At 49.3% G+C, this 22,002-nt stretch overlaps 3 protein-coding genes across 5 annotated transcripts; 1 reads left to right on the forward strand and 2 right to left on the reverse strand.

The window, feature by feature from the left end:
• The first annotated feature begins 3,928 nt into the window (after nucleotides 1-3,928).
• On the forward strand, nucleotides 3,929-11,194 carry FOXO4 (forkhead box O4). The gene is made up of 3 exons (XM_027533921.1): nucleotides 3,929-4,871; nucleotides 8,363-9,428; nucleotides 9,753-11,194. The coding sequence occupies exons 1-3, from the start codon at nucleotides 4,407-4,409 to the stop codon at nucleotides 9,758-9,760; spliced, it is 1,539 nt and encodes a 512-aa protein (XP_027389722.1). The 5' UTR covers nucleotides 3,929-4,406; the 3' UTR covers nucleotides 9,761-11,194.
• Nucleotides 11,195-11,627: 433 nt separating this feature from the next.
• Nucleotides 11,628-13,690, reverse strand: CXHXorf65 (chromosome X CXorf65 homolog). The gene is made up of 6 exons (XM_027535501.1): nucleotides 13,496-13,690; nucleotides 13,289-13,375; nucleotides 12,941-13,075; nucleotides 12,547-12,615; nucleotides 11,970-12,076; nucleotides 11,628-11,752 (listed from the first exon to the last, which is right to left on the reverse strand). The coding sequence occupies exons 1-6, from the start codon at nucleotides 13,518-13,520 to the stop codon at nucleotides 11,651-11,653; spliced, it is 525 nt and encodes a 174-aa protein (XP_027391302.1). The 5' UTR covers nucleotides 13,521-13,690; the 3' UTR covers nucleotides 11,628-11,650.
• A 400-nt stretch (nucleotides 13,691-14,090) lies between these two features.
• IL2RG (interleukin 2 receptor subunit gamma) lies at nucleotides 14,091-21,970 on the reverse strand. 3 transcript variants are annotated; one of them, XM_027535499.1, is made up of 9 exons: nucleotides 21,882-21,970; nucleotides 19,413-19,503; nucleotides 17,223-17,376; nucleotides 16,787-16,974; nucleotides 16,448-16,587; nucleotides 15,895-16,057; nucleotides 15,214-15,328; nucleotides 14,882-14,951; nucleotides 14,091-14,571 (listed from the first exon to the last, which is right to left on the reverse strand). In XM_027535499.1, exons 3-9 carry the CDS (start codon nucleotides 17,282-17,284, stop codon nucleotides 14,395-14,397), a joined length of 915 nt encoding a protein of 304 aa, XP_027391300.1. In that variant the 5' UTR covers nucleotides 17,285-17,376; nucleotides 19,413-19,503; nucleotides 21,882-21,970; the 3' UTR covers nucleotides 14,091-14,394. The 3 variants fall into 3 exon arrangements, with proteins under 3 accessions (XP_027391300.1, XP_027391301.1, XP_027391299.1); XM_027535500.1 differs by lacking the exons at nucleotides 19,413-19,503; nucleotides 21,882-21,970 and adding an exon at nucleotides 21,664-21,830; XM_027535498.1 differs by lacking the exons at nucleotides 19,413-19,503; nucleotides 21,882-21,970 and adding an exon at nucleotides 17,573-17,755.
• Nucleotides 21,971-22,002: the final 32 nt, after the last annotated feature.

The raw sequence follows: 22,002 nt of genomic DNA on the forward strand, positions 1-22,002 counted from the left end.
AGGTTTGGAAAGGACTGAAAGCTGCCTCAATCTTAGTAGTAGTGCCAACTCAAATCTACTTGGGGCTAAATCTTAGGATTTTAGTCTGGGGTGTACTTTATGCAAAAGCACGTAGCCTAGTGTCTGGAAATGTAGGCTCTTACGAAATGTTTATTAACTAAAAAGATTTTTAAAAACAACGACAGGGTTGGGAGGGTATTGCTGGCTTCTAAGAGAAGAACATGAAATCTTTCACAGAAACACATAAAGAAGGACTTAGGGAAGAGGGTTACAAAAACATGTATGTTCCATACTCGTCCGTGAAGACCAGGGACAAGTTGAGATTCTTTGAGCTTTCTCATTGTTATTTTTGTTAACCCCTGCATCTTTCACTATAGGTAATAGCAAAAGTCCTGTGCAAATCTTAGATAGGAGGGGTTTTTTCCAAAGCTGGGTATGGTAAGAAGAAGTGAGGAAATGTTTATCTCAATTCGGATGAATAAAGCTGGTTTGGCAGCAGGCTTGGGGGGTGGCACCCAGGTAGAAGAGTTGGTGGTAGCGGTGAAAGAGGCAAGAGAGCCAAGCCCTTTGACAATCAAGAGGGAAAAAACAAGTGGGTAAAGGGGAGCCAGTTGAGATCATCAACTTTGGGCTTGCAACTGGGAAAAAGGCCTTCCCCACCCATATCCTGCCATATTTCTGTTCATAATTTATGACTATGCCAGTTTTCTGGGGACCTGGTGTTGGTCCTCTTTTTTTTTTTTTAATTGAAGTACAGTTGACTTACAATGTTGTGTTTAATTTCTGAAGTACAGCAAACTGACTCAGTTATACATGTATCTATTTTTTTCATATTCTTTTCCATTATGGTTTATCACAGGATATTAAATATGGTTCCCTGTGCTATGCAGTAGGTCCTTGTTGTTTATCTATCCTGTATATAGTAGCTTGCATCTGTGTTGGTCTTCTATCCTGAAAGATGTCTCTTCTATTTTCCAAGGTTACCTTGTTAACTTTCTTTCTTGACTACTGCTGTGTATTCCAACACAGCAACAGTAATAAAGTGCATAACTCTGACCTCTCTAGATGCATGCTTTAAAGTCTTAGTGCTCTTACCATTCCATCGATCCTTCAGCTCACCCTCCCAAAGCATCTGGTCCGATGGTTTATGGTCATTTTCACCTGTCCAGAGTCCCAAGGTATACCCTCATCTTAACAGTCAATAAACATTTGTGGATTGATTGCAGAATTTGTATTCTAGTTGGGGAGAGAATATGCCCTCATGAAATGAAGAGCCATGTAACCACCAGCACAAAATGAAAGAATACAGAGTTCATAGAGGCTTGGGAGGTGTAGAGTTGTTAAGTAATCTGTCAGGTTGGGTTAGTTGGGGAAAGTTTCCAAGGCATGTAAGTTTTTAGATTTGAATTTGAAATTTAAGGTGATGGACATGAGTTGGTGGAGAGGTGGACATTTTCAAACAAATGCACAAAGGGAGATAATGCAAGATATAACTCAAGCCAGGACAAGTGCCTGCCCCACCTTGCCATTTCCCTATCTCAGCAGCTCTGCATGGTCTGCCACCACACCTGTTTCAGTTAGAAGAGAGCTCCTTGTGACCTAGTGCCCAAAAGGCTCCCCCCTCTACCAAATTCACTGTTTGTGCAGCCCTTACCAAATATCCCAGGCGTGGACAGGAAATGTCTGCAGTCATTGTGAGCAACTGTCTCCTATCTCTAGTCTGGACCTCAGGTGTGAATACACTGTCTTCTGTTTACCCCTTACATGACAAATGCATGTTGGAGTAAAAGAAGGTGGAAATATGTAGAACCAAATGGTTATGTTACCATGAGCAGACTAATATCACTTTGAAGGTCCAATGTGCTGTGGCCTCTGAGAAATTCTGGCTTGTATGGCTCTACAACCTTGATGGGAGGTAGGACTAGTCATCACAGTGCATGTATCAAGCCACACTGCCAATGGTGTAATTCTAGGCACTATATAGATAAGTTACATTACAGTCCCTATCCCTAGGAACTTTATGTCTAAGGAAAAATGGGACACGGCTAGGCGGTAAATAAATATGATACACTTATTAAAACGTTCTTAAATGTACAAGTGCAATGTGATTTGATTCCTTATCTCATTCATTCGACCAACATTTATTGAATGTCTACTATGTGGGGTCGCAGAGATACATAAAACTTGTCTCTGCCTTCAAGGAGTTCACAGTTTAGTGGAAGAGATACCTAAAAGCAAGGAATTACAGTATGATACAGTTTATGGTGTATAACATAAGCCTGCAAAAAATGCTTGGGAATGCTTCCAGAAAAGGGAGAACTAATTGTACCTAAGGGAGACCAGGAAGGCTGAATAGGAGTTTTCCAGAATAAGAGACTTGGGGAAAGGATAATGAGAAGGAAAACATTCCAGGATGAGGAGGGAAAGGTATAAAAGGGTATGTATGATATTTCCAAGAAACAGTGCAAAACTCGGACTGATTGGAACTTAATGTGCCCAGTGAAAGAGAAAGCAGGAAAGGTAGCCTGAATCTGAAGAGCCCTGTATGCCTTGCTAAGGAGTTTGAACTTTATCACATAGGGAATAGGGAAAATCAAAGGAAGTTTTAAGCAGGGAAGTGCTAAGATCACATATAAGTGATACTTCAGTTCTCCTGCCTGCTAACTGTGTGACTTTGGGCAAGTCACTAAATCTCTGAGCATTAGTGTCCTTGTCTGTAAAATGGGTATAACAGGGGTACCTACCTCAGGATGATTTGAGGAGTAAAGGAGCTAATGTACATAAAGCAATCAGCACACTGCCTGGCACATAATAAGTGCTCCATAAATTTTAGTTGTTATTACCAGGAGTGTTTCTTAGAAAAGTTATTTGTTGACAGCAAAGAACATAAACAGCAGTTGGGAAAAACTTCATGGTAGGAGGTCGGCTTAAGGCGATACTGCAATTTAATCCACTGATAAATAAGATTTTGAACTGGGATTTGGATGTGGGAGGTTAGGGAGATGAAAAGACGAAGGGTAAGTCTAGCTTAGGAGACCGGGTACATTAGGACAACCATTAACCAAATTCAGAGATAAGAGTATCCAGAGGATAGGAGTGTGGGCGCAAGAACAGATAATGAGTTCTGTTTGGAACCTGTTGAATGAGAAGCGAAGCCGCTGAGGATGGGAACCTGGAGAATATCAATATTTGAGAAGAGGCCAGAAGAGTCAGTGGAGAAAACTGATTGGTCAGCAACCGCACTATCGGTGGGAACTGCGTATGCCGAGTGGAGGGCGGTAGGGGAGACACTACGATCAGCTAACCACTCGTTTATGTTCCCCAAGCCCTCTGACCAACTCTTCAACACTAAAACAACTCTATTTCCTCGTTAGTTCTTTGCTTCTTGCTTTTCGGTTTTCTGCTTCTTACAGAGACCGCATTTTTTTTTTTTTCCTTTTGCCCTCTTCTGACGGAAAGAGGGAACGGTCTAGCATCTCTCCACACGCTCATCTAGCGATCCTGAATCACTAGGGAGGAGGGGGGGGGAGGAAAATGATTTTTAACGAAAAGAAAAAGTCCGAGACCACCTCTAATAATAATAATTAATGTTCCCCCTCTCTATATCCTGCCACGCCGCTCTCCTGCCACCCTGATCGGGCTGACCGCGAAGTAGGACGGGAGATGTAGTCCCCATGCCGGACCAGGGTGGCACGACTAGAGAACTCGGTTTCCCAACCCGCTCTTCAGGCGCGTGCGCAGATGGCTGCCCTGGCGAGTGGTAAACAGAGACGTCAGGCGGGGGCCGCTGCTTGGAGCAAAACAAAAGGGAAACCCGGGGGGCGGGGGGTGGGGGGTTTGATAGGGGGATTGGTGCGGGAATTTGAGAGGCTGGGGCCGCGGAGACCTGGACCCGATAAAGAGGGGGGGAGGGGAAAGGCGGGGGGAGAGGGAGTCAGGGGAGGGGCAAGTGACGCGAGGGAGCGGGGCGTGGGGGAGGGCAGTGATCCGGGTGGAGGAAATTCAGGAGGAGTGTCCGGGGGGCAGCAACTTAAAAGGGGGAGGGAACTGCGGCTAAAGAGGCGTTCTGTGATGGGAGAAAGATTTGTGAGGGGATACGGAGCCTCAGGTTTAAAAGAGCAGGAAGCTGAGAGGTTAGGAGAAAAGTGCCTTCGCTAGGCGGAGGTTACAGGTGGTGTCTCAGAAAGAGCTCCGAGGCTGCAGCCTGTAGCAGAGAAGAAACGGAGAACTGTGTGCAAGGGACAGCTTAGGATCAAGCATCCAGGGGTGAGGGGAAGTTCGAGACTTTCTGAGGACTGGCAGGAATGTGCCCCCTGGCCCTCGTTGCTTCCCCCCTGAGGGGAGGCATCGCTAGGGACTGTGGCAGGCTCCTCTGAACGCTGAGCGGCGGAGGTCCAACTTCACGTATGGATCCAGTAAATGAGAATTCAGCCAGAGAGGCTGCCGCGATCGTAGACCTCGATCCCGACTTCGAACCCCAGAGCCGTCCCCGCTCCTGCACCTGGCCCCTTCCCCGACCAGAGCTCGCTCCCGAGCCGTCCGAGGCGTCCGAGGTGGAGTCAGGTCTGGGAGAGAAGGTACACCCGGAGGGGCGCTCGGACGGGCGCACCCAGCCGACCCTGTTGCCCGCCAGGCTCCCAGACTCGGCAGGGGGTCCCCAGCCCGGGATCCTGGGGGCTGTAACAGGTCCTCGGAAGGGAGGCTCCCGCCGAAATGCCTGGGGAAATCAGTCATATGCAGAACTCATCAGCCAGGCCATTGAAAGCGCCCCCGAGAAGCGACTGACACTGGCCCAGATCTATGAGTGGATGGTCCGCACGGTGCCCTACTTCAAGGACAAGGGTGACAGCAACAGCTCAGCAGGATGGAAGGTAACTATGATCCCCCTCAATACCTATCTGCCCCTGGTTCCCACCCGTCTCCTTACTTCTACTCTGCCTCCCCTTTTATACCCCTACCCCAGAGATCCACCTTCCGCGGTCAATTAGACAAGCGTTTACTTAGGACATAGTATATGCTGCTAGGTGCTTGATGCTGAAGGATCACAATGAATAAGACATTGTCCTTGCCCTGGAGAAAACTGAATTCTCTGCTCACTGCTCAACACTCCCAGCACTTTGGCTTGGGCTGCCCAAAACACTTATCCCCACAGAGAAGTCTTTATCCTATGTACAGCGGGAACTGTGTGGATTCCCTGCAGGAACCTAGCCTTCCCTCCTCCCCCACCTCCCACCCCAACACCTTTTCTCCCATTCCTGTGGGATTACTTGGATTCCCTGCTTGCCTCCCAGTACCTCAGGGTAGAAGTACTGTTCTAGGATTCTGCTACCCAAGAAGATGGAATGAATTGGCGAAAGGTAAAGAGTGATACCCCCGTGGGAAGGAAATGGATCTGACACACTAAGAGAAAAAAAAAAAGGAGGGGCTGCCTCAGTTTACCCTATATAATGCTAAGAAACTCTCCCTAGTCAGGAGCTATCCAAGTTGTGGGGGGAAGTTTTCATTTGCTGTTGAGGAATATTCATGGGAAAAAAATAGGGCTCTGACTTTAGAACACAAGGTCGGGGGTTCCCTTGGCCTCCCATGAGGAAACTTCGAGGAGGGATTGCACTAGATGCTCCGAAAGATTGTCCTGAGAAATATGGGACTCGAAAAGTTAGGGAGCTTCAACTCCTACTGACGCCTTGTACTCCAGTAGGTGGTGAGACCAGCGTGCAAGGAAATACGGAAGGTTGAGTGAGCAGAGGGTCTTCTTCTAGGTATAAGAGATCGAGGGATTGAGTCTGCAGTATCCCTTGGGGTTGGGCAGAAAAGAAAGCAAGACAGCTGACTGAGACCCTTGGCACTATTTCTGGGTAGACTGCCACGCCACAGTCGCAGCTCATAAAGAGCTCCCCTCCTTGGACCCAGCCTGCACAGCTGTTTTTCTTTTCCCTTAGGTTCATTTTCCAGGGTAGAAGAAATAATCATGAGTTGTTAGTTATGCTGTGGGAGTGTAGTCCCTCCTTAGAATTTACACTTATATTGGGTTTTCTTCATTTACAAAGTAGTTAAAAATTTTAATCTTCACAGCAGTTCTGAGATTCCACATGTTACATATTAGGAAACTAAGGTATAGAATGGTTGGGAAACTTGCCAAAATCGGTAGAATGAGGACTTGAACTCAGGTCTAACTATAAATCATATGCTCTATCTGCTAATCCACGCTGCCATGGAATGATGGCAAAGCCAAATCAGGCCGAGTCTGGAGCCTACAAGGCTCGCACCCCTCACTCCCTACCCCCAAGCCTGAGCTGGCTTCCCTGGTGATATGCCAAGGTTACCACCACCCCACCAGGGGGCGGCACTCACTTAGAACAAGAAGGCTTAATTTAGGTGGCTTGGGGAGCAACCAGCAGGTGCCCTCCTTCCAAGAGGTAAAAACGGTAGGCTTCTAGGGAGCCAACCTCTCCAAGTAAGAGCCTGTAGGAGGTAGTAATTCCAAGGGCTAAAGAAGAAGGGATGAGCAAATGGCACTCATGGGTACCGAGTATAGGGAAGGGAATGAACCTTCTCAGTAGACGCAGAGTTAGAAATTGGAAAAGCAGGGGGGAAGTGGGGAGGGGGTAGAAATCACAGTGCCAGAAGTAACTGTGGCTCTTAGTTACTAAGAGCCCAGGCTGGATGGACAAGTGTGATTCCCTGAAGGAACCCAAAACATTAGTGCGGCTAGAGTAGTTGGAGTGCTGTTACTGCAGGGTCCCAGGGAGACAAGGAGTTCTTCGCTAGAGAGCCCTGGAGCAAGAGGCCACTTAAGAATATTTTCCCAGGCAAAGGCTCTCCTTATCTAGAGCATCTGGCTGAAACACATGAAGTGATTTCTGACTGTCCATAGCCTTAGCCTCCTAGTTGCTCCAAGGCCTCTGGGCTCTTCCCAAGTTTCTAAACACTAAAGAGCTTCATGTGGGAGGTCAAATGCCCCTAAGTTTAGAGTTCCTATGCAGAAGTTCCTGACGAGAAGTGGGGAAAAGGAGGTAAGAAAGAGAAGGGAGGTTCCTGAGGGGTGGGGGTGGGGTGGGGGTGGGGTGCGGGGGTGGTGGAGTGGGGGGTGGGGGGGTTGGGGAGGCCCTGCGGATACAAAGGGATGGTGCAACTAGCCTGGAGCAGCCAGTAGAAATAAGCTGCTCTAGGGGTTCAAGAAGCTGCCAATCTCAGCTCCCTGGGCCCCTGGGAAAAAACTTATCTCTAGCAGAATATCAGCAGCGAGGGAGGAAGGAAAAACAGAGCTTCTAGTACCCAAGGCACTCAAGAGCTGACGGAGCTTCAAGGGGAGATTCGCCATTCTTCACCCAAGGGCCACCTGTCGATCAGGCAACAGATATTGATTATGTACTGGGAGCTTGGCACTCTGAGGGGGCCACTGCAGGAGGGCTGCCTACCTGGACAACATGTCCTGGCATTTACAATTGATAATACAAATTACTTGAAACTATAAACAACATAATATAGATTTGGGGAAATTTTGTGTGGAACAGATGAAAAATACTGAACAAGAAATCTGGCTGCAGAAGTCAAGCAACCACTTTAGGAAAGCAAGAGGACTGAAGGTTGATCTTGACAAGCTAGTAGAATTGAGAGAGGGGAGCTCCTCCGGACAAGGAGGGAGGGAGGGGCCTGGTGTATTTGAGGCACAGGGAGAAGCCTGGCCAGAATGTAGTTGAGGGTGTGTGTCAAGGAATCTGGAGAGGGGGGCGGCGGTGGAGGGACTCAGAAAAAAAAAAAAAAAAAGGAATCTACAAATCCTGTAGAGTGCCAGGGCCCAAATGCCCTGTGTAGAGTGGAGCACCAGCCAGGCTAAGGTTCTAGCCCCTCAGCCTGTTCAGAAGACTGACTCAGGACAGGGTGGGTCTGTCCTGGGCTGCTGCTGTGCCACTGTCCTGTAAACTCCACCCAAGCTTGCACTCAAGGAAAGGGGTGGAGCTGTGGAATGCTCTTTCCCACTGGAGCCTAATTCTTGATGAACTAGGAGTGCGTCTTTCCAATGCTTACAAGCCCCAGGCAGCCCCCAGAGACTTGGGTCGGGTAGAGGGCTGTGAGCTTTTCAGGGGGAAGTGGGTGCAGCGCCCTGTGAATAGGTCGAGGCTCTGGTTGTCTCCCCGCCCTCTGTGCAAAGAGGTCTGGCCAAGAAGCTTGTCTTCAGGTGGGAATTGTGTGTGGTCGCCTCCCCTGCCACTACTTCCCACCCCTACTGTTGCCTGTTTTCCCCTCAAATTTGACTAACTTTGCATTTCCAGGACTGCCCCCCCCGGCCACGCCCCAGTGTCCTTTTTGACTGGACTGCTGACCACTGACCTCCCTTTCTTGTTGCCTCTGCCCCCTCCAGAATTCGATCCGCCACAACCTATCCCTGCATAGCAAGTTCATCAAGGTTCACAACGAGGCTACTGGCAAGAGCTCCTGGTGGATGCTGAATCCGGAGGGAGGCAAGAGCGGCAAGGCACCCCGCCGCCGGGCAGCTTCCATGGATAGCAGCAGCAGGCTGCTCCGGGGCCGCAGCAAAACCCCCAAGAAGAAACCAGCTGTGCTGCCCGCTCCACGTGAAGGTGCCACTCCAAGGAGCCCTGCTGGCCACTTTGCCAAGTGGTCAGGCAGCCCTTGCTCTCGAAACCGAGAGGAAGCCGATGCATGGAGCACCTTCCGTCCACGAAGCAGTTCGAATGCCAGCACTGTCAGCACCCGGCCCTCCCCCAGGGAGCCGGAGCCTGAGGTGCTGGCAGAAGAGGAAATGCCAGCCTCAGCCAGTGGCTATGCAGGGGGTGTCCCTCCCACCCTGAAAGAAGATCTGGAGCTGTTAGATGGGCTCAATCTCACATCTCCCCACTCGCTGCTGTCTCGGAGCAGCCTCTCTGGCTTCTCTTTGCAGCATCCTGGGGTTCCGGGCCCCTTACACACCTACAGCACCTCTCTCTTCAGCCCAGCAGAGGGGCCCCTGTCAGCAGGAGAAGGGTGCTTCTCAAGCTCCCAGTCTTTGGAGGCTCTGCTCACCTCTGATACACCACCACCTCCTGCCGATGTCCTCATGACCCAGGTAGATCCCATTCTGTCCCAGGCTCCAACACTTCTGCTGCTGGGGGGGATACCTTCCTCCAGTAAGCTAGGCACGGGGGGTGGCCTGTGTCCTAAACCCCTAGAGGCTGCAGGCCCCAGCGGTCTGGTTCCCACCCTCCCGATGATAGCACCAGCACCACCTCCAGTCATGGGGGGGGCCCCGGTCCCCAAGCCCCTGGGGGCTCCTGTGCTCACACCTCCTACTGAAGCTCCAAGCCAAGACCGAATGCCTCAGGATCTTGATCTCGACATATACATGGAGAACCTGGAGTGTGACATGGATAACATCATCAATGACCTCATGGATGGGGACGAAGGACTGGACTTCAACTTTGAGCCAGGTATGGCCCATCTTAGTCATGGCAGCATCTCACAACCTATTCCTGTTCCTAGGTGTCCAGCTAGTCCTGTGATCTAGCAAGGGGGAGATTGAGAACAAGGGGTAGCTGGAGGTCCCAGGGAATTAGAGGGAGGACGTCCCTTTAGAGTGGCATAGTTTCCAGATGGGACCCCCAAGGCCCCTCAGCAGTGCTCACCGCTACACGGAAGCGCGGGAGAGATGGGGGAGGGGCTGTCTGTTTTCCTTAATGTGGTTCTTGCTGATGGAAAGTTGTCATGCCCCCAGATGAGCCTCTGACCTTGTCCTCTATTTTTTCTTCCCACAGATCCCTGAGCCATGGCTGGAAGCTTCATTCCCTGCTTCAGAGACAGAACCAGGCGTGCCCATATCCACTCTTTACCCTTGACCCCTCCCAGGGAATTTGGGACCCTGCTTTAGAGCTAGAGTAGGGTCTGCTCACCTGGGTACTGAGAAAATTATAAAGATATAGCTGGGGGGTGGGGAGGGAGAGGGGAGGGGAAGGGGAGAGGGTTTATTCTCACTGTGCCAATTAGGGAGCCATCCTCGGCTCCCCACCCCACGCATTCCCACCCCATAGATTTTGTAGCATGGGCGGGCAATACTGTTGGAAATGTGAAGTCACCAGTGGCCTTACCCCTGCCTTTGGGAGCAGGATTTTTTTGTAGAGTCTTATCTGAGCTGGTCCAGGCTGGATTGAGCTTGAGATTTTTATTCAGTGGCCTCTTGGGCCAGTGGTGTGGGATTGGGGGTGTAACAGGGATCTGGAAGGGCCAAGGTATGAAGCCTGGAGTGGCTGTGGCTCACCAAGGCAAATCACCCTTGGAAGACTACAGATAACAGAAAGGCTTTTTGTAAACCTTTAAAGAAATATAAACACGTAATAGGGAGATGTTTAACAGTGGCAAGGTGTTAGTGATGGGGAGAATGATTTTTTTCTTTTTGGAAGGCTTTGCCATAGTCACCTGATGCAAACACTACAGATATTATTCCTGGAAACACGGGGGAGACAAGGGAGAGAACCCTAGGCCTGCAGAGAGCAGGGGGCAAGGGGAAGAGCTCCCATGAGGACCAGGTCTAGAACATGGTCTGCGCTGAACTAGCTTGGAGTTTCCCTGAGGAAAAGCTAAGCCAGGTGCCTTCATCCTGTCACCTTGTGCCTGGGAGTGTGTGGTGGTGGGGTGCAGCCACACTCTCTCATGACCCCTTGTGGGTTAGTGCTATGGTGGGAGAGTGCAGTTTAGGGCCTGGAATGAGTCTGTGGCCTGGGAAGGGGATGGGAGGGGGGAGAAGAGAAGGAGGGAAGGATTTAGGGTGGTAAAGTTAGGCACAGAGACCTCCCTGTTCCAGGCCCCAGACAGCTGTCCCTGCCCTTCTTCCCCTTGCCTGACTGCAGGGGTTATGGGGAAGTGTGTGTGGTGGCAGGCAGGGGGAGGGGCGGAACAGGGCAGGGGGAGCTGGGGAGCTTGGCTGAGGGTCTGGGAAATGAGCAGGGATGGAGGAGAATGTAGATCAGGTTTACTAGCACCTGCTAGGGAAGGCCATCTGGGGCTCATTCTCCACCCTAGCCCCCAAAGCAGTCCCTCCCCCAGTCCTCTTTGCATTGTCCCCTCCCCCGCCCCTGCTGTGGGTTCCCATCATTTCCTGTGTCAGCGCCTGGCCTACCCAGATTGTTTCGTGTGCTAGATTGGAGTGGGGAAGTGTGTCAAATCAATAAATGAATTAATTCAATAAATGCCTATAACCAGCTCTGGTTTCTGCTGCCTCTCTGTTCCCCTGTGGATAAGGAAGGAGCCGGGATAGGGACTGCCCAGAGGCAGACTGGTGGGGGGCAGGGGAATTTCAGCCGGGGACTTGGTGGAGTACGGTGGGGGAGGGAAGATGCCCATCCCATCACCTAACCCCAGCAGGAGTAGGCGGGCTGTGATAGGCCTCCCAAGGGGAGGTTGTCTGGTCGGAAAAGACCCCACCCCCTACTCTGTCCCTCAAAGGCTTATTGTACTACACTTCGCTGCCTTTCCTCACCCCCCACCCATGTGCTTGCCCCTGCCCTCTCCTGCTCCTACGGATCCTGAGAGCCTCCACAATGCCTGGGGCAGATTTAAGCCTTGGTGTCGATATTGGGAGAAGTCTTTCTTGAAAAAAGGAACCTCACATTAAATGCCAGTGATTTCATTGCAGCTCTCACTTGGTCACTTTATTTTGTTAGCGATGTTTATCCTTCCTACTGACAAAGTCCGCTCTGGTCTTCAAGACGGGAGCCCTGCGAGTGGTCCCCTCTTCATCTGATCGTCCTGATGATTTGGACTGGAAAAGGAAAGGGTCAGTAAGTAAAAAGGCCCCTGCAGAGAAGTTTTCTACAAACTAGGGCCAAAGGCAGGACCAAAGAGGTGAGAGGCAGATCTTGGGCATGAATGTTGGATTTGGGAAGGAAATTCACTCCAGAGAGCTGGGGCAGAGGAGCCTTCAGTAGACAGGTGGGGAAAGGAGGCTCCTGGGACAGACCATGTTTGGTAAGGCTTACTGTGAGGTTCACAGAGGATTCAATTGGAACGACTTTCTTGGCTTCTTGGATTCTAAGCATTTTCACTCGACTCCTCTCCAGGAGGTCACATTGTGTACGCAAGGCATCTAGGAACCAGGGAAAGTCACCCCCCCACCACACACACACCTCTGAGTACTAGAGACCTTCCCTACCCATCCTGGCCCTTCCATCATTCACAGGATCACTTGGAGTAACCGGGCCTAAAGCTAGGCTGAGAAGTAACCCAAAGGTGCCTAAGCTTTACTCTTTTCAGTGGGAAGCAGGACACCAAGATTCCAAAAGCAGAAGATGAAGGGAAAGATGGAAATGAGATGGTGGGGATAGGGAGATGTACTGAGAAGATGGCTGAGAAATGGCAAGGAGGGGTGAGTGAGACACACACATCCACGTGGTTTAAGCCAAGCACCACTCCTGAAGTGGACCTAGATGCTAGACCCCTTTACCTAGGATCCTGTGATCCTACCTGACAGACTACACCAGCCCCAGCCTATATTCTCAATCACCCAGCTGAGTCCAGTACCCTCCACGTTCCTCCTTCCTCCATCATGCTGCTTACCAATAAGCTCGGGTTCTGGGTTCTTCAGGAGGGGCACAAATGCTTTGTAGGCACTCTCAACTCTAGTTCCTGTGAATACAGTAGTGCAATACACCCAGGCCCATCACCCAGCCTCTCCCTTCCAAAGCCCAAAGTTTCAGGACCCTAATACTCCATACTACCTTGGGCTGGTGTAACTTATTTCCTCCCTTCGGGTCCATCCCTCAGCCAGGTCGGGGTGGGGGTTGGGGGCACAGAATGTGCTAACTTAACCACTGTCACGGAGGCAATGCTCTTAGGCTTGACTAGAGAGTCAATTTGGATCTGGTCGATGGGGCCCTTATTTGAAGGATTGGATTCACAGTCCAACTGTGGGGCCTTGCTCTACCTCTGGGGAATGCTCCCAAGTCTCTACCTGGTGCCCCACGCTCCACCTTACAAACGTAGTAGGTGTTTCGAGCTGTAAGGAATTTGTTGGCATAGTCTCCAGGAGTCTTCATCAGAAAAAACAACTTCATTGTCCCCGTTTCATCACATAAATCGATGGTTTCTGGAGGGAGGCCACAGAGTAATTAAGGCAGCTAAGGAAGGGGAGCAGGAGTGAAAGGCGCCAGTGATCCTATCCAGAACAGGCTGAGGAAGCTGCAGGGATTCAAGGAGCTCTCTTCTTGCCACCAGGAAGACTCGGGGGCTCAAAGTAGTAGGCTTGATGACCCTACTACTTCAGACCCTTGGCCATGAGTTCCCTCCCCACGCTCCTCACCTGTTTTAGGCAGCCCCACTTTACGGCGGGCATAATGCAGCAGCAGCAGGACAGAACAGTTAATATTGGCCAGAAACTGCTGATTATCTGAGAAGAGACGGGATGGGGCATGTGGCCCTTCCCCAGTTACACCATCCCTGTGCCCTCCACTGCCCCTCCAACACCCCCAACCCTACACATAGACTCCAGCTCTGTGATACCCCTCACCTCCATGTTTGATAAAGATGAACATGCTCTCAAGATCTTCTCACTCTTCAAAGAGAGTCTTGAGATGTCATGGCAGAAGGAGGGTGTCCTAGAGGCCTTGAGGGGCCAAGTGGGCCCATAAGATCAGGGGGCTGGAGAGGCAGATGGATTACATTGACTGAGGAGGCCCAGACTGGGCAGACAGGAGAGAGCTATGGGCAGTTGTGGATAACCAACATCCCCAGGGGTGGGGCCTGAGGCTGCAGCTGAGGCATTATGAGGTCAGAAGTGCTATGTGTGGCAGAAGGTGGAGGAAGGCTAAGGGGAGAAGAACCTGGGTAGGGTCTACAAAAATGTGTTGAAAATGGGGGCAATGACAATAACCAAAGAAAATCAGGGCAGCATGGTAAATCTTACTCTAAAATGGGCCCCAGAAAGAGTGTAGGACACCTAGAGTGAAGTCTGTTTCTGGAGCAGCACTCCTTCCCAGGGAATTTGTGGAGCCGTTGCTGCTGTGGCAGAGCCCATGGCTCCTGTTTTGTGCCCTCAGTACTGTGCCTCCCACCCTCATTGGATCCCACGTTTCCCTTGTTCCCCACCCCAACAATAGACATCCTTGATGATTATCAACAGAAATTTTATTTCTCATTAGAACAATTGAAGAGTAGATGGAAATTGGGAGGGAGGGACAGCAGAAGCAATACGGTGAGAAGGAAGGGCTGGACTGGGGGAGATGAGAAACATGGATCGGCCCAAGGGGCATTTCTCAAGTAGGAGATATTGAATGAGGGGGCAGTGATAGGGGGAACAAAATTCAAAATCAGCCATGGGCGGCGAGGTGAGCATTGGACCCAGGTCGGTTGGACAAGGGCAAGTTAGCACAGTTTAGGGCTCCAGGACCCTGGGTTCTTGCCAGGGCCTCAGGGCTCAGGTTTCAGGGTATAACATGGAGGAGCCCAGTAGGGGCTGTGCTGGCTGCAGGGGGAGCCCCCAGGCCCTTCCCCTCCTTTGGGGGGGATCTCACTGACGTGGCAGAGCCGTTCACTGTAGTCTGGCTGCAGACTCTCGGCCAGTCCCTTAGATACACCACTCCAGGCCTAAAGACAAATATCTCCAGGTCAGGGGTCTGTGCCAAGGGAACTCTCCTGATTTGCAACCACTGTGATTACAGAAGGGACACACATACTCCTGGCCCCCCAATACCACTGTTTCCATCTGCCTCAACCAATCTAGGATCAGTTCTTCTCGGTGTCTCTCTGTGTCGAGCCCATCCCCCAAATGGTCGGCCACATCCTGACTGTTAGTGCGGGCCCCTCTCCCCTCCCTTCCTTCCCCCATGCTCTGTCTAGCTGGCAGGCAGTTGGTGGCAGTTGACACACTGAAGTCTGCGTATGACAGTGTTCTCACCGAGAAGTTTCCTTGGTATTCAGTAACCAGATCCTCTAGGTTCTTGAGAGTAGGAATTCGGGGCATTGTCCTGAGCAGGGAGAAAGAGGGAGTAGGACCACATCAGTCACACTCTTTTATTATCCTTCTCCCCCTTCTCCCACATGGAATGAAATGATTCTGTGTTGCCTGTGCCTGCATCTTCCTTTCATCCTCATGCCCTCTTGGGTGATCCTCTTGGGTGATTCCTTACTGTCCGCCTTCTACTTCTGGAGACCCTGTAATAACCCTCCTCTACTATTCCCAGCACCACCACCCCCCCACCTCATTTTCCTGGGATTCTGAATTCTCACCGTTCCAGCCAGCAGTACACACAGATGAGGCTCACAATCAATCCCATGGAGCCAAGAGGGATCAGCACAGCTTCCAATGCAAACAAGGAAGGATTTTCTGGATTCTCAATATTCTCTGTCAAAAAGAGGAAAGGAAAAGAGACCTAACGTTTATAGTACCCCTACTACGTGCCAACATTTAGAGTGCCAACTTGGTGCCAGACACTGTGCTAAACACTATCTGTGTGTGTATTCAATCCTCACAACTCCTGAGGGGCCAGGGAGCAATTATTATGTCCATTTTACAAACAAAGAAACAATCAAAATGTGAGTGATGTGCCCAAGGTCAAAGAGGTAGGAAGTGGCAGAGGCAGATTTAAACCTTACATTTGCCTGGTTCCAAAAGCCATCTTTACCATGCAGGCTTTTGGGGAATGCTGCAGGGAAATCTTACACATTCTGTATCCCCTTTGAATACCCCCTCAGCCTCCTTCTCAACCCACTCCTCCTACTCTAACAACACACTGATCCAACACTACACAGAAAAATCCTGCTTCCTGGGAGTTGGAGTTGAACAGTGAGGGGAGATGGGCCACCAAGTTTGGGGTCTTAGTGGTAGGGAGGCAGGGCAAAAGACAATGGTGCAAGAAATGTTGGGGTACTCGGCTCATGGGTCAGGGTGATGCGTTAGGTCCATTTTACCTTTTGAAGTATTGCTGCCCCAGTGAATTGGGTAGCTCCAGTCACTCCAGTGCTGAGCACTTCCGCAAAGTGGGTTATAACGGCTCCGAACACGGAACGTGTAGAGTTTCTGTGCATCCACGCTAGGCAGAGAGAAGCTATGCCTGTGGTCCACGGATTGTTCCTTGAGGAGAAAGAGAGTGAGGGAAAGATGGGTGTTTATAGAAGAAGGGAGAATGAAAACTGCTGCACCCACTCCCATCTCACATCATCTTCTGGTTCTTCTCAGTTTCTCCCTCCTCTCTTGACTATTCAAGTCACACTGCTACCTTCACTGACCAGAACTGAATGCTTTTGTTTACTTGTCTTTCTGGTATTGGGAAGAGTATGGGTAGGGAAACCTTAAAGAAAACTCAAAGATGAGGAGAGAGAAAGGAGTCAGAGGAGGAGGGTGGAAGGTGGGCAAGGGAACTGAGAGACAGAGAGCAGGAGCTGGGGACCAGCATTCCTATTGGCTAATTGAATCCTTTAACCCTACTTGCTGGGCCTGGGCTGCTATCCCCCACTCACTCACCGTCCAGCTTCGGTCCCGGTCACTCCGGTACTGCACCAGGTGCTCCAGACAGTGGTCCAAGTATCTGTTGCTCCAGCTCAGTTCTAGCTGGAATTCACTCAGGTTGCGAAGCGTCAGGTTCTCCGGAGCCCAGGGGATTACTGGAGATATGTGTGCATGTGTGGTCATTTCCCTGGCCTAGATAAGTCAGGATCCTGAAGGTAGTGCCCCTGAGCCCTCCTCCCTTCCCCATTCTATCCCTCACCTCCTCTTTTCTGCCACATACACTGATGGTGAAAGAACACCACTTTAAATACTCCAATATCCCACAATATCCTTTGACCTTCCTTTCCAACTTACCCAGATCCTGCAGTTTTAGCATCTGTTTGGGCTGCTTCCGGTGTTCCCGTGGGTCCTGGAGCTGGACAACAAACGTTTCGTAGAGACGGATCTCCTTTTTTCCAAACCAACAGCCAGAAGTGATTCCTTCAGAGAATAGATAGTGGCCACACTCCTGGAGTTTATCATCACCATTAAAGTTCCTGTACCTAGAGAAGGTTTTCAAGGGAGCATAACAGTGAGGTAAATAAACCTGGGTACTCCAGATTTCCACAGCCCAGCCTCGGCTCCTCTAAACTGATTTATGACTTACCCCACGAGAAAATAGTGGAGAGCTTAGGGTGCTGGCTACTCTCTTTCTTGGTCCCCACACAGTCTTTTCACATCTAGTCTTTCACATCACCTCCTCCTCCCCCCCCACCCCCCGCCCCGCCCGTCTCCTCTCCCCTTCTCATACCCATAATGCAGAGTCAGGTTGTTGGGCTGGGGCTCAGAGCTGCTGTTCCAAGTGCAATTCATATACTCCACATTGAACACAAAACACTGAACCTTTGGGAGGGGCAGAGTAGAAACATCGAGGGTCCCAGCGGGTGTTGAAGTCAGGAAGAAGTCTAGGTTGGAGAGAAAGTAAAGTGGGGGAGGGGAAGAGAAGACAACATGGTAAGAAGCAGAAGCAGAGTGAAGCAAGGAACCCTTCCCTTGCCCTCCCTACAGTACTTTTAAATTCTGCCCGCATCCTTCTAATGCCCGGTGGCAGGTTTCAGGATTCTGTGCGACCCCCTTCCCACAGCTTCCCTTCTCACCAACCTCCTCCAGTCCCAGGTTTCCCACCAATGTCTTCATTGCCACTGGGCGTGAGGAACTTTGGGTTCAGCCCCACCCCCAGCAGAGGTAGCTGGAGAAATAAGAGGGATCTGAGTGGCAACGGTGGCTTCAACATGGCGCTTACTCTTCGTTCCCTGGGTGTTGACTGTGTCAGGAACCTGGGCCCCTTACCCACTACCCCTCCCCACCCACACATTTCCTTCTGTCATAACTTCCGGTGGAAAGAACCTTAGAAACCAGGGCTTTACGGAGGGTGTGGTGAATGTCTGCTATGACACAGGCTAAATCCTCCAGGAGATTAGGTGTTAATCTAATCTGTAGGTATAACACCACCACTGTAATGTGGTGTTAAGTAGAGACTAAAGCTGGGTATCCACTATTGTCACAGACTCAAGGATCCTCAGACTACCTAGATCCTGGGAAGGATCTGTTCACTACCACCACCATTCCCCATCACCTTCTCATCTAAATTGTTTCATCCCATAGAGTGGAGGGTCTGAACCTCCCCTCATTTGATGCTAAGCTTCTTCCTTGACTCAGTTACCCTGAAACTGCTATCAAAGCTCTACTGTCTTAGGCTGGACAGAAAATGCAGTCTTGGCTCCCATGAGCACATCTATAGCTATCTTTCCTCTGACCTAATCCAAATCAGAATATCCATCCTTAGCTGTTTCTAGAGCTGGGTCCCTGTGAAGACTGGCAAGGAGGTCTGACTTACAAGAAGATTTCGGAAATGAAAGAACAACAATGCTACCTTCAAACTCCTCGTCTTGCCCTGCATCTGCTTCTCTTCCTGTGTCTGTATCTCATTTAATGGTATCATCACCCTTTCAATCACCCAAACTTGAAACCTCAAAGTCATTATCAGTTTCTCCACCTCCCTCATCCTGAGAATCCAATCAGCTCTCCTGTTGTGTGTCTCCTAGGCATGTCCTCCTTTCTGTGACCACAGCCACTGTGCTAAATCAGCCTTTTATTCCCTCTAGTCACCATTAGTACTAGAACCCACGAACTGGCCTCCCTTTCTGAAGGCCCCCTGCTCTCAAAGCCATTCTTCATTCTGTTGCCAGATGCACCTTCCCCCAAACACAGATCTAACTGGAGACTCATTTACATAAATTGATTATTTAGTAAATATTTATTGAGGCTTTCATATGTGCCAGGCACTGTGCTTATTTTCTAAACCATGTTAATTTTCCGTGGATCAAAATTCCTCAGGGTTAGCTCAAATGTTACCTTCTCCAATATGTCTTCATCTCCCCAACCAGAATTAGTCTTCCCATTGATTCAACAGCATTTTGTTATTGTTACTTTTATTTGTTATTTGCTAGTTTTATTATTTTCTATTTATTGTTGACGGACTGAGATCAAATCAGTCAATCCTAAAGGAAATCAGTCCTGAATATTCATTGGAAGGACTTAGGCTGAAGCTGAAATTCCAATACTTTGGCCACCTGATGTGAAGAAGTGACTCATTAGAAAAGACCCCGAAGCTGGAAAAGATTGAAGGCAGGAGAAGGGGATGACAGAGGATGAGATGGTTGGATGACATCACGGACACGATGGACATGAGTTTGAGTAAGCTTTGGGAGTTGGTGATGGACAGGGAAGCCTGGCGTGCTGCAGTCCACAGGGCTGCAAAGAGCTGGATACCACTGACTGAACTGAACTGAACTGAACTGATTTATTGTCATCTGTTACTTTTATTACAGCACTCTATCTTTTCTCTAAAAGGCAATATCATTATAGAAAGAATGTCAAGAGTCAAAAAAGTACAATATCATTTATATGTGAAATCTAAAAAAATACAATAGAAAATTACCTGGCAGTCCACTGGTTAGGGCTCAGGACTTCCTCTGCAGGGGGGCACAGGTTTGATCCCTGGTCTGGTCGGGGAACTAAGATCCTGCAAGCTGCTTGGTACGGTCAAAAAAGAAAGAAAGCAAAAAATACAACCAACTAGTGAATTGTTGGTTCAATTTATTTATTTAAAAAATAAATTCAACTCATTAAAAAAAGAAGCAGATTCATAGATACAGAGAACATACTAGGGGTTACCAGTTGGGAGAGGGAAAGAAGAAAGAAAGAAAGAAAGAAAAAAAGAAAGAAAATGAAGTCACTCGGTTGTGTACTGACTCTTTGCGATCCCATGGACTGTAGCCTACCAGGTTCCTCTGTCTATGGGATTTTCCAGGCAAGAATACTGGAGTGGGTTGCCATTTCCTTCTCCAGGAGATCTTCCCAACCCAGGGATTGAAACCGGGTCTCCCGCATTGTAGGCAGGCGCTTTACCACCTGAGCCACCAGGGAAGTCCTGGGAGAGGGAAAGGAGAAGGGAAATATAGGGTAAGGGAGTAAGAGACACAAACTTATGTATAAAATGAGCTACAAGGATATATTGTACAATATGGGGAATATAGCCAATATTTTATAATAACTAAACTTTAAAATTGTCAATCACTATATTATACGTCTGTAACTTATATAATATAGTGCAGGTCAACTTTAAAAAGCAAGGGAAAAAGAATAGCAATGAGATGATACACTACTTAAAAAAGAGAGAGGAAGAGAGAGTTGAGAAAAAAAAATCCTAATCTCAAATGTTACTCAGTAGCCTAGTTTCAAATGTTACTCAGTAGCCTAGTCTCAATTGTTACTCAGTAGCCATATAACACAGGGCAAGTGAACTTCCACTCTGAAAATCAGCTTCCTCAACCACAAAATGGATACAATAATATCCCTAACTTTGTTTTTTTTTTTTTTGGAGGGGGGGTGGATTAGAGACAATGTCTGAAAAGCATCTGACACTTAGTAGGTGCCTCTCTTCGATAGAGCAAGGATTCTTAACCTGAAGTTCATGGACCCTTAGAGGATATGTGAATAAACTTCAGGAGAGGGCCTAAGAATCTCCCTACAAAGTATCTAGTCTGTATCAGTTCAGTTCAGTTCAGCTCAGTCCTGTCTGACTCTTGGGGAACCCATGAACCGCAGCATGCCAGGCCTCGCTGTCCACCACCAACTCCCGGAGTTTACCCAAACTCATGTCCATTGAGTCGGTGATGCCATCCAACCATCTCATCCTCTGTCGTCCCCTTCTCCTCCTACCCTCAATCCTTCCCAGCACCAGGGTCTTTTCAAATGAGTCAGTTCTTCCCATCAGGTGGCCAAAGTATTGGAGTTTCAGCTTCAACATCAGTCCTTCCAAAGAACACCCAGGACTGATCTCCTTTAGGATGGACTGGTTGGATCTCCTTGTAGTCCAAAGGACTCTCAAGAGTCTTCTCCAACACCACAATTCAAAAGCATCAATTCTTCAGCGTTCAGCTTTCTTTATAGTCCAACTCTCACATCCATACATGACTACTGGAAAAATCATAGCCTTGACTAGACTGACCTTTGTTGACAAAGTAATGTCTCTGCTTTTTAATATGCTGTCTAGGTTGGTCATAACTTTCCTTCCAAGGAGTAAGCGTCTCTTAATTTCATGGCTGCAATCACCATCTGCAGTGATTTTGGAGCCCCCCAAAATAAAGTCAGACACTGTTTCCACTGTTTCCCCATCTATTTGCCATGAAGTGCCATGATCTTCGTTTTCTGAATGTTGAGCTTTAAGCCAACTTTTTCACTCTCCTCTTTGACTTTCATCATGAGGCTCTTTAGTTCTTCACTTTCTGCCATAAGGGTGGTGTCATCTGCATATGTGAGGTTATTGGTATTTCTCCCGGCAATCTTAACTCCAGCTTGTGCTTCTTCCAGCCCAGCGTTTCTCATGATGTACTCTGCATATAAGTTAAATAAGCAGGGTGACAATATACAGCCTTGACATACTCCTTTTCTTAGAAAGTATCTATTTTGTATATCTCTATGCGCATTTTTTTCTGGAAAGAAGGGCCTTAGCTTCCATCAGCATTTTAATGGGATTGTGAAACACAAGAGGTTAAGAACCTCAGTGATGTACCATAAAGACCTTGAGGGATTAGAGCCGACCTTTCAGGGTTTAACACGTGCTTTCTCATGCATATATAGTTTCTAATCTTCGCAACAGTCCCTTAAAAGAGGTGTTAGTAGTATACCTATTTTTCAGATGCGAAAACGAAGAAACGGTTGAAAAAGGCAAGAGTTCCTACAGACGATCTAGCCCTTATTCGAGGCCGAGAACTGAGAGAGGCTCCGAGAACCCAGTTCCAGTACGAGCTCATTGCCTCGGCCGCCTCCCACCTCGCAGGTTCGTATCCCCAGTACAGCACACGACTGGTGGTCGCTGCAGGAATCTTGACTGAGTGAAACCCACCTCCTGCGGCGGGCGCCGAAAAGCTCCGGGGGCGCGGAGCTCCGCCCTACGCCGGGCTGGGCCCGCCCCTGCTGCGGTCGGTATTGTCAGACGGTTCCCGGCGTCCCTCGGTTTCCCTCGG

The sequence above is a fragment of the Bos indicus x Bos taurus genome, chromosome X, assembly GCF_003369695.1.
Source record: "Bos indicus x Bos taurus breed Angus x Brahman F1 hybrid chromosome X, Bos_hybrid_MaternalHap_v2.0, whole genome shotgun sequence".
NCBI classification, from domain to species: Eukaryota; Metazoa; Chordata; class Mammalia; order Artiodactyla; family Bovidae; genus Bos; species Bos indicus x Bos taurus.

What these genes read in the sequence shown, in the direction of transcription:
- FOXO4 (XM_027533921.1), top strand. Translation starts at nt 4,407, where the DNA reads ATGGATCCAGTAAATGAGAATTCAGCCAGAGAGGCTGCCGCGATCGTA. An exon ending in ACAGCTCAGCAGGATGGAAG is followed by an intron (nt 4,872 to 8,362) that starts GTAACTATGATC and finishes TGCCCCCTCCAG; the next exon opens with AATTCGATCCGCCACAACCT.
- CXHXorf65 (XM_027535501.1), bottom strand. Translation starts at nt 13,520, where the DNA reads ATGTTCATCTTTATCAAACATGGAG. An exon ending in AGTGGGGCTGCCTAAAACAG is followed by an intron (nt 13,076 to 13,288) that starts GTGAGGAGCGTG and finishes GCCTCCCTCCAG; the next exon opens with AAACCATCGATTTATGTGAT. An exon ending in AATCCTCTGTGAACCTCACA is followed by an intron (nt 11,753 to 11,969) that starts GTAAGCCTTACC and finishes TTCCTTTTCCAG; the next exon opens with TCCAAATCATCAGGACGATC.
- IL2RG (XM_027535498.1), bottom strand. Translation starts at nt 17,705, where the DNA reads ATGTTGAAGCCACCGTTGCCACTCAGATCCCTCTTATTTCTCCAGCTA. An exon ending in GAAACCTGGGACTGGAGGAG is followed by an intron (nt 17,377 to 17,572) that starts GTTGGTGAGAAG and finishes TCTCCAACCTAG; the next exon opens with ACTTCTTCCTGACTTCAACA. An exon ending in AACCTGACTCTGCATTATGG is followed by an intron (nt 16,975 to 17,222) that starts GTATGAGAAGGG and finishes AACCTTCTCTAG; the next exon opens with GTACAGGAACTTTAATGGTG.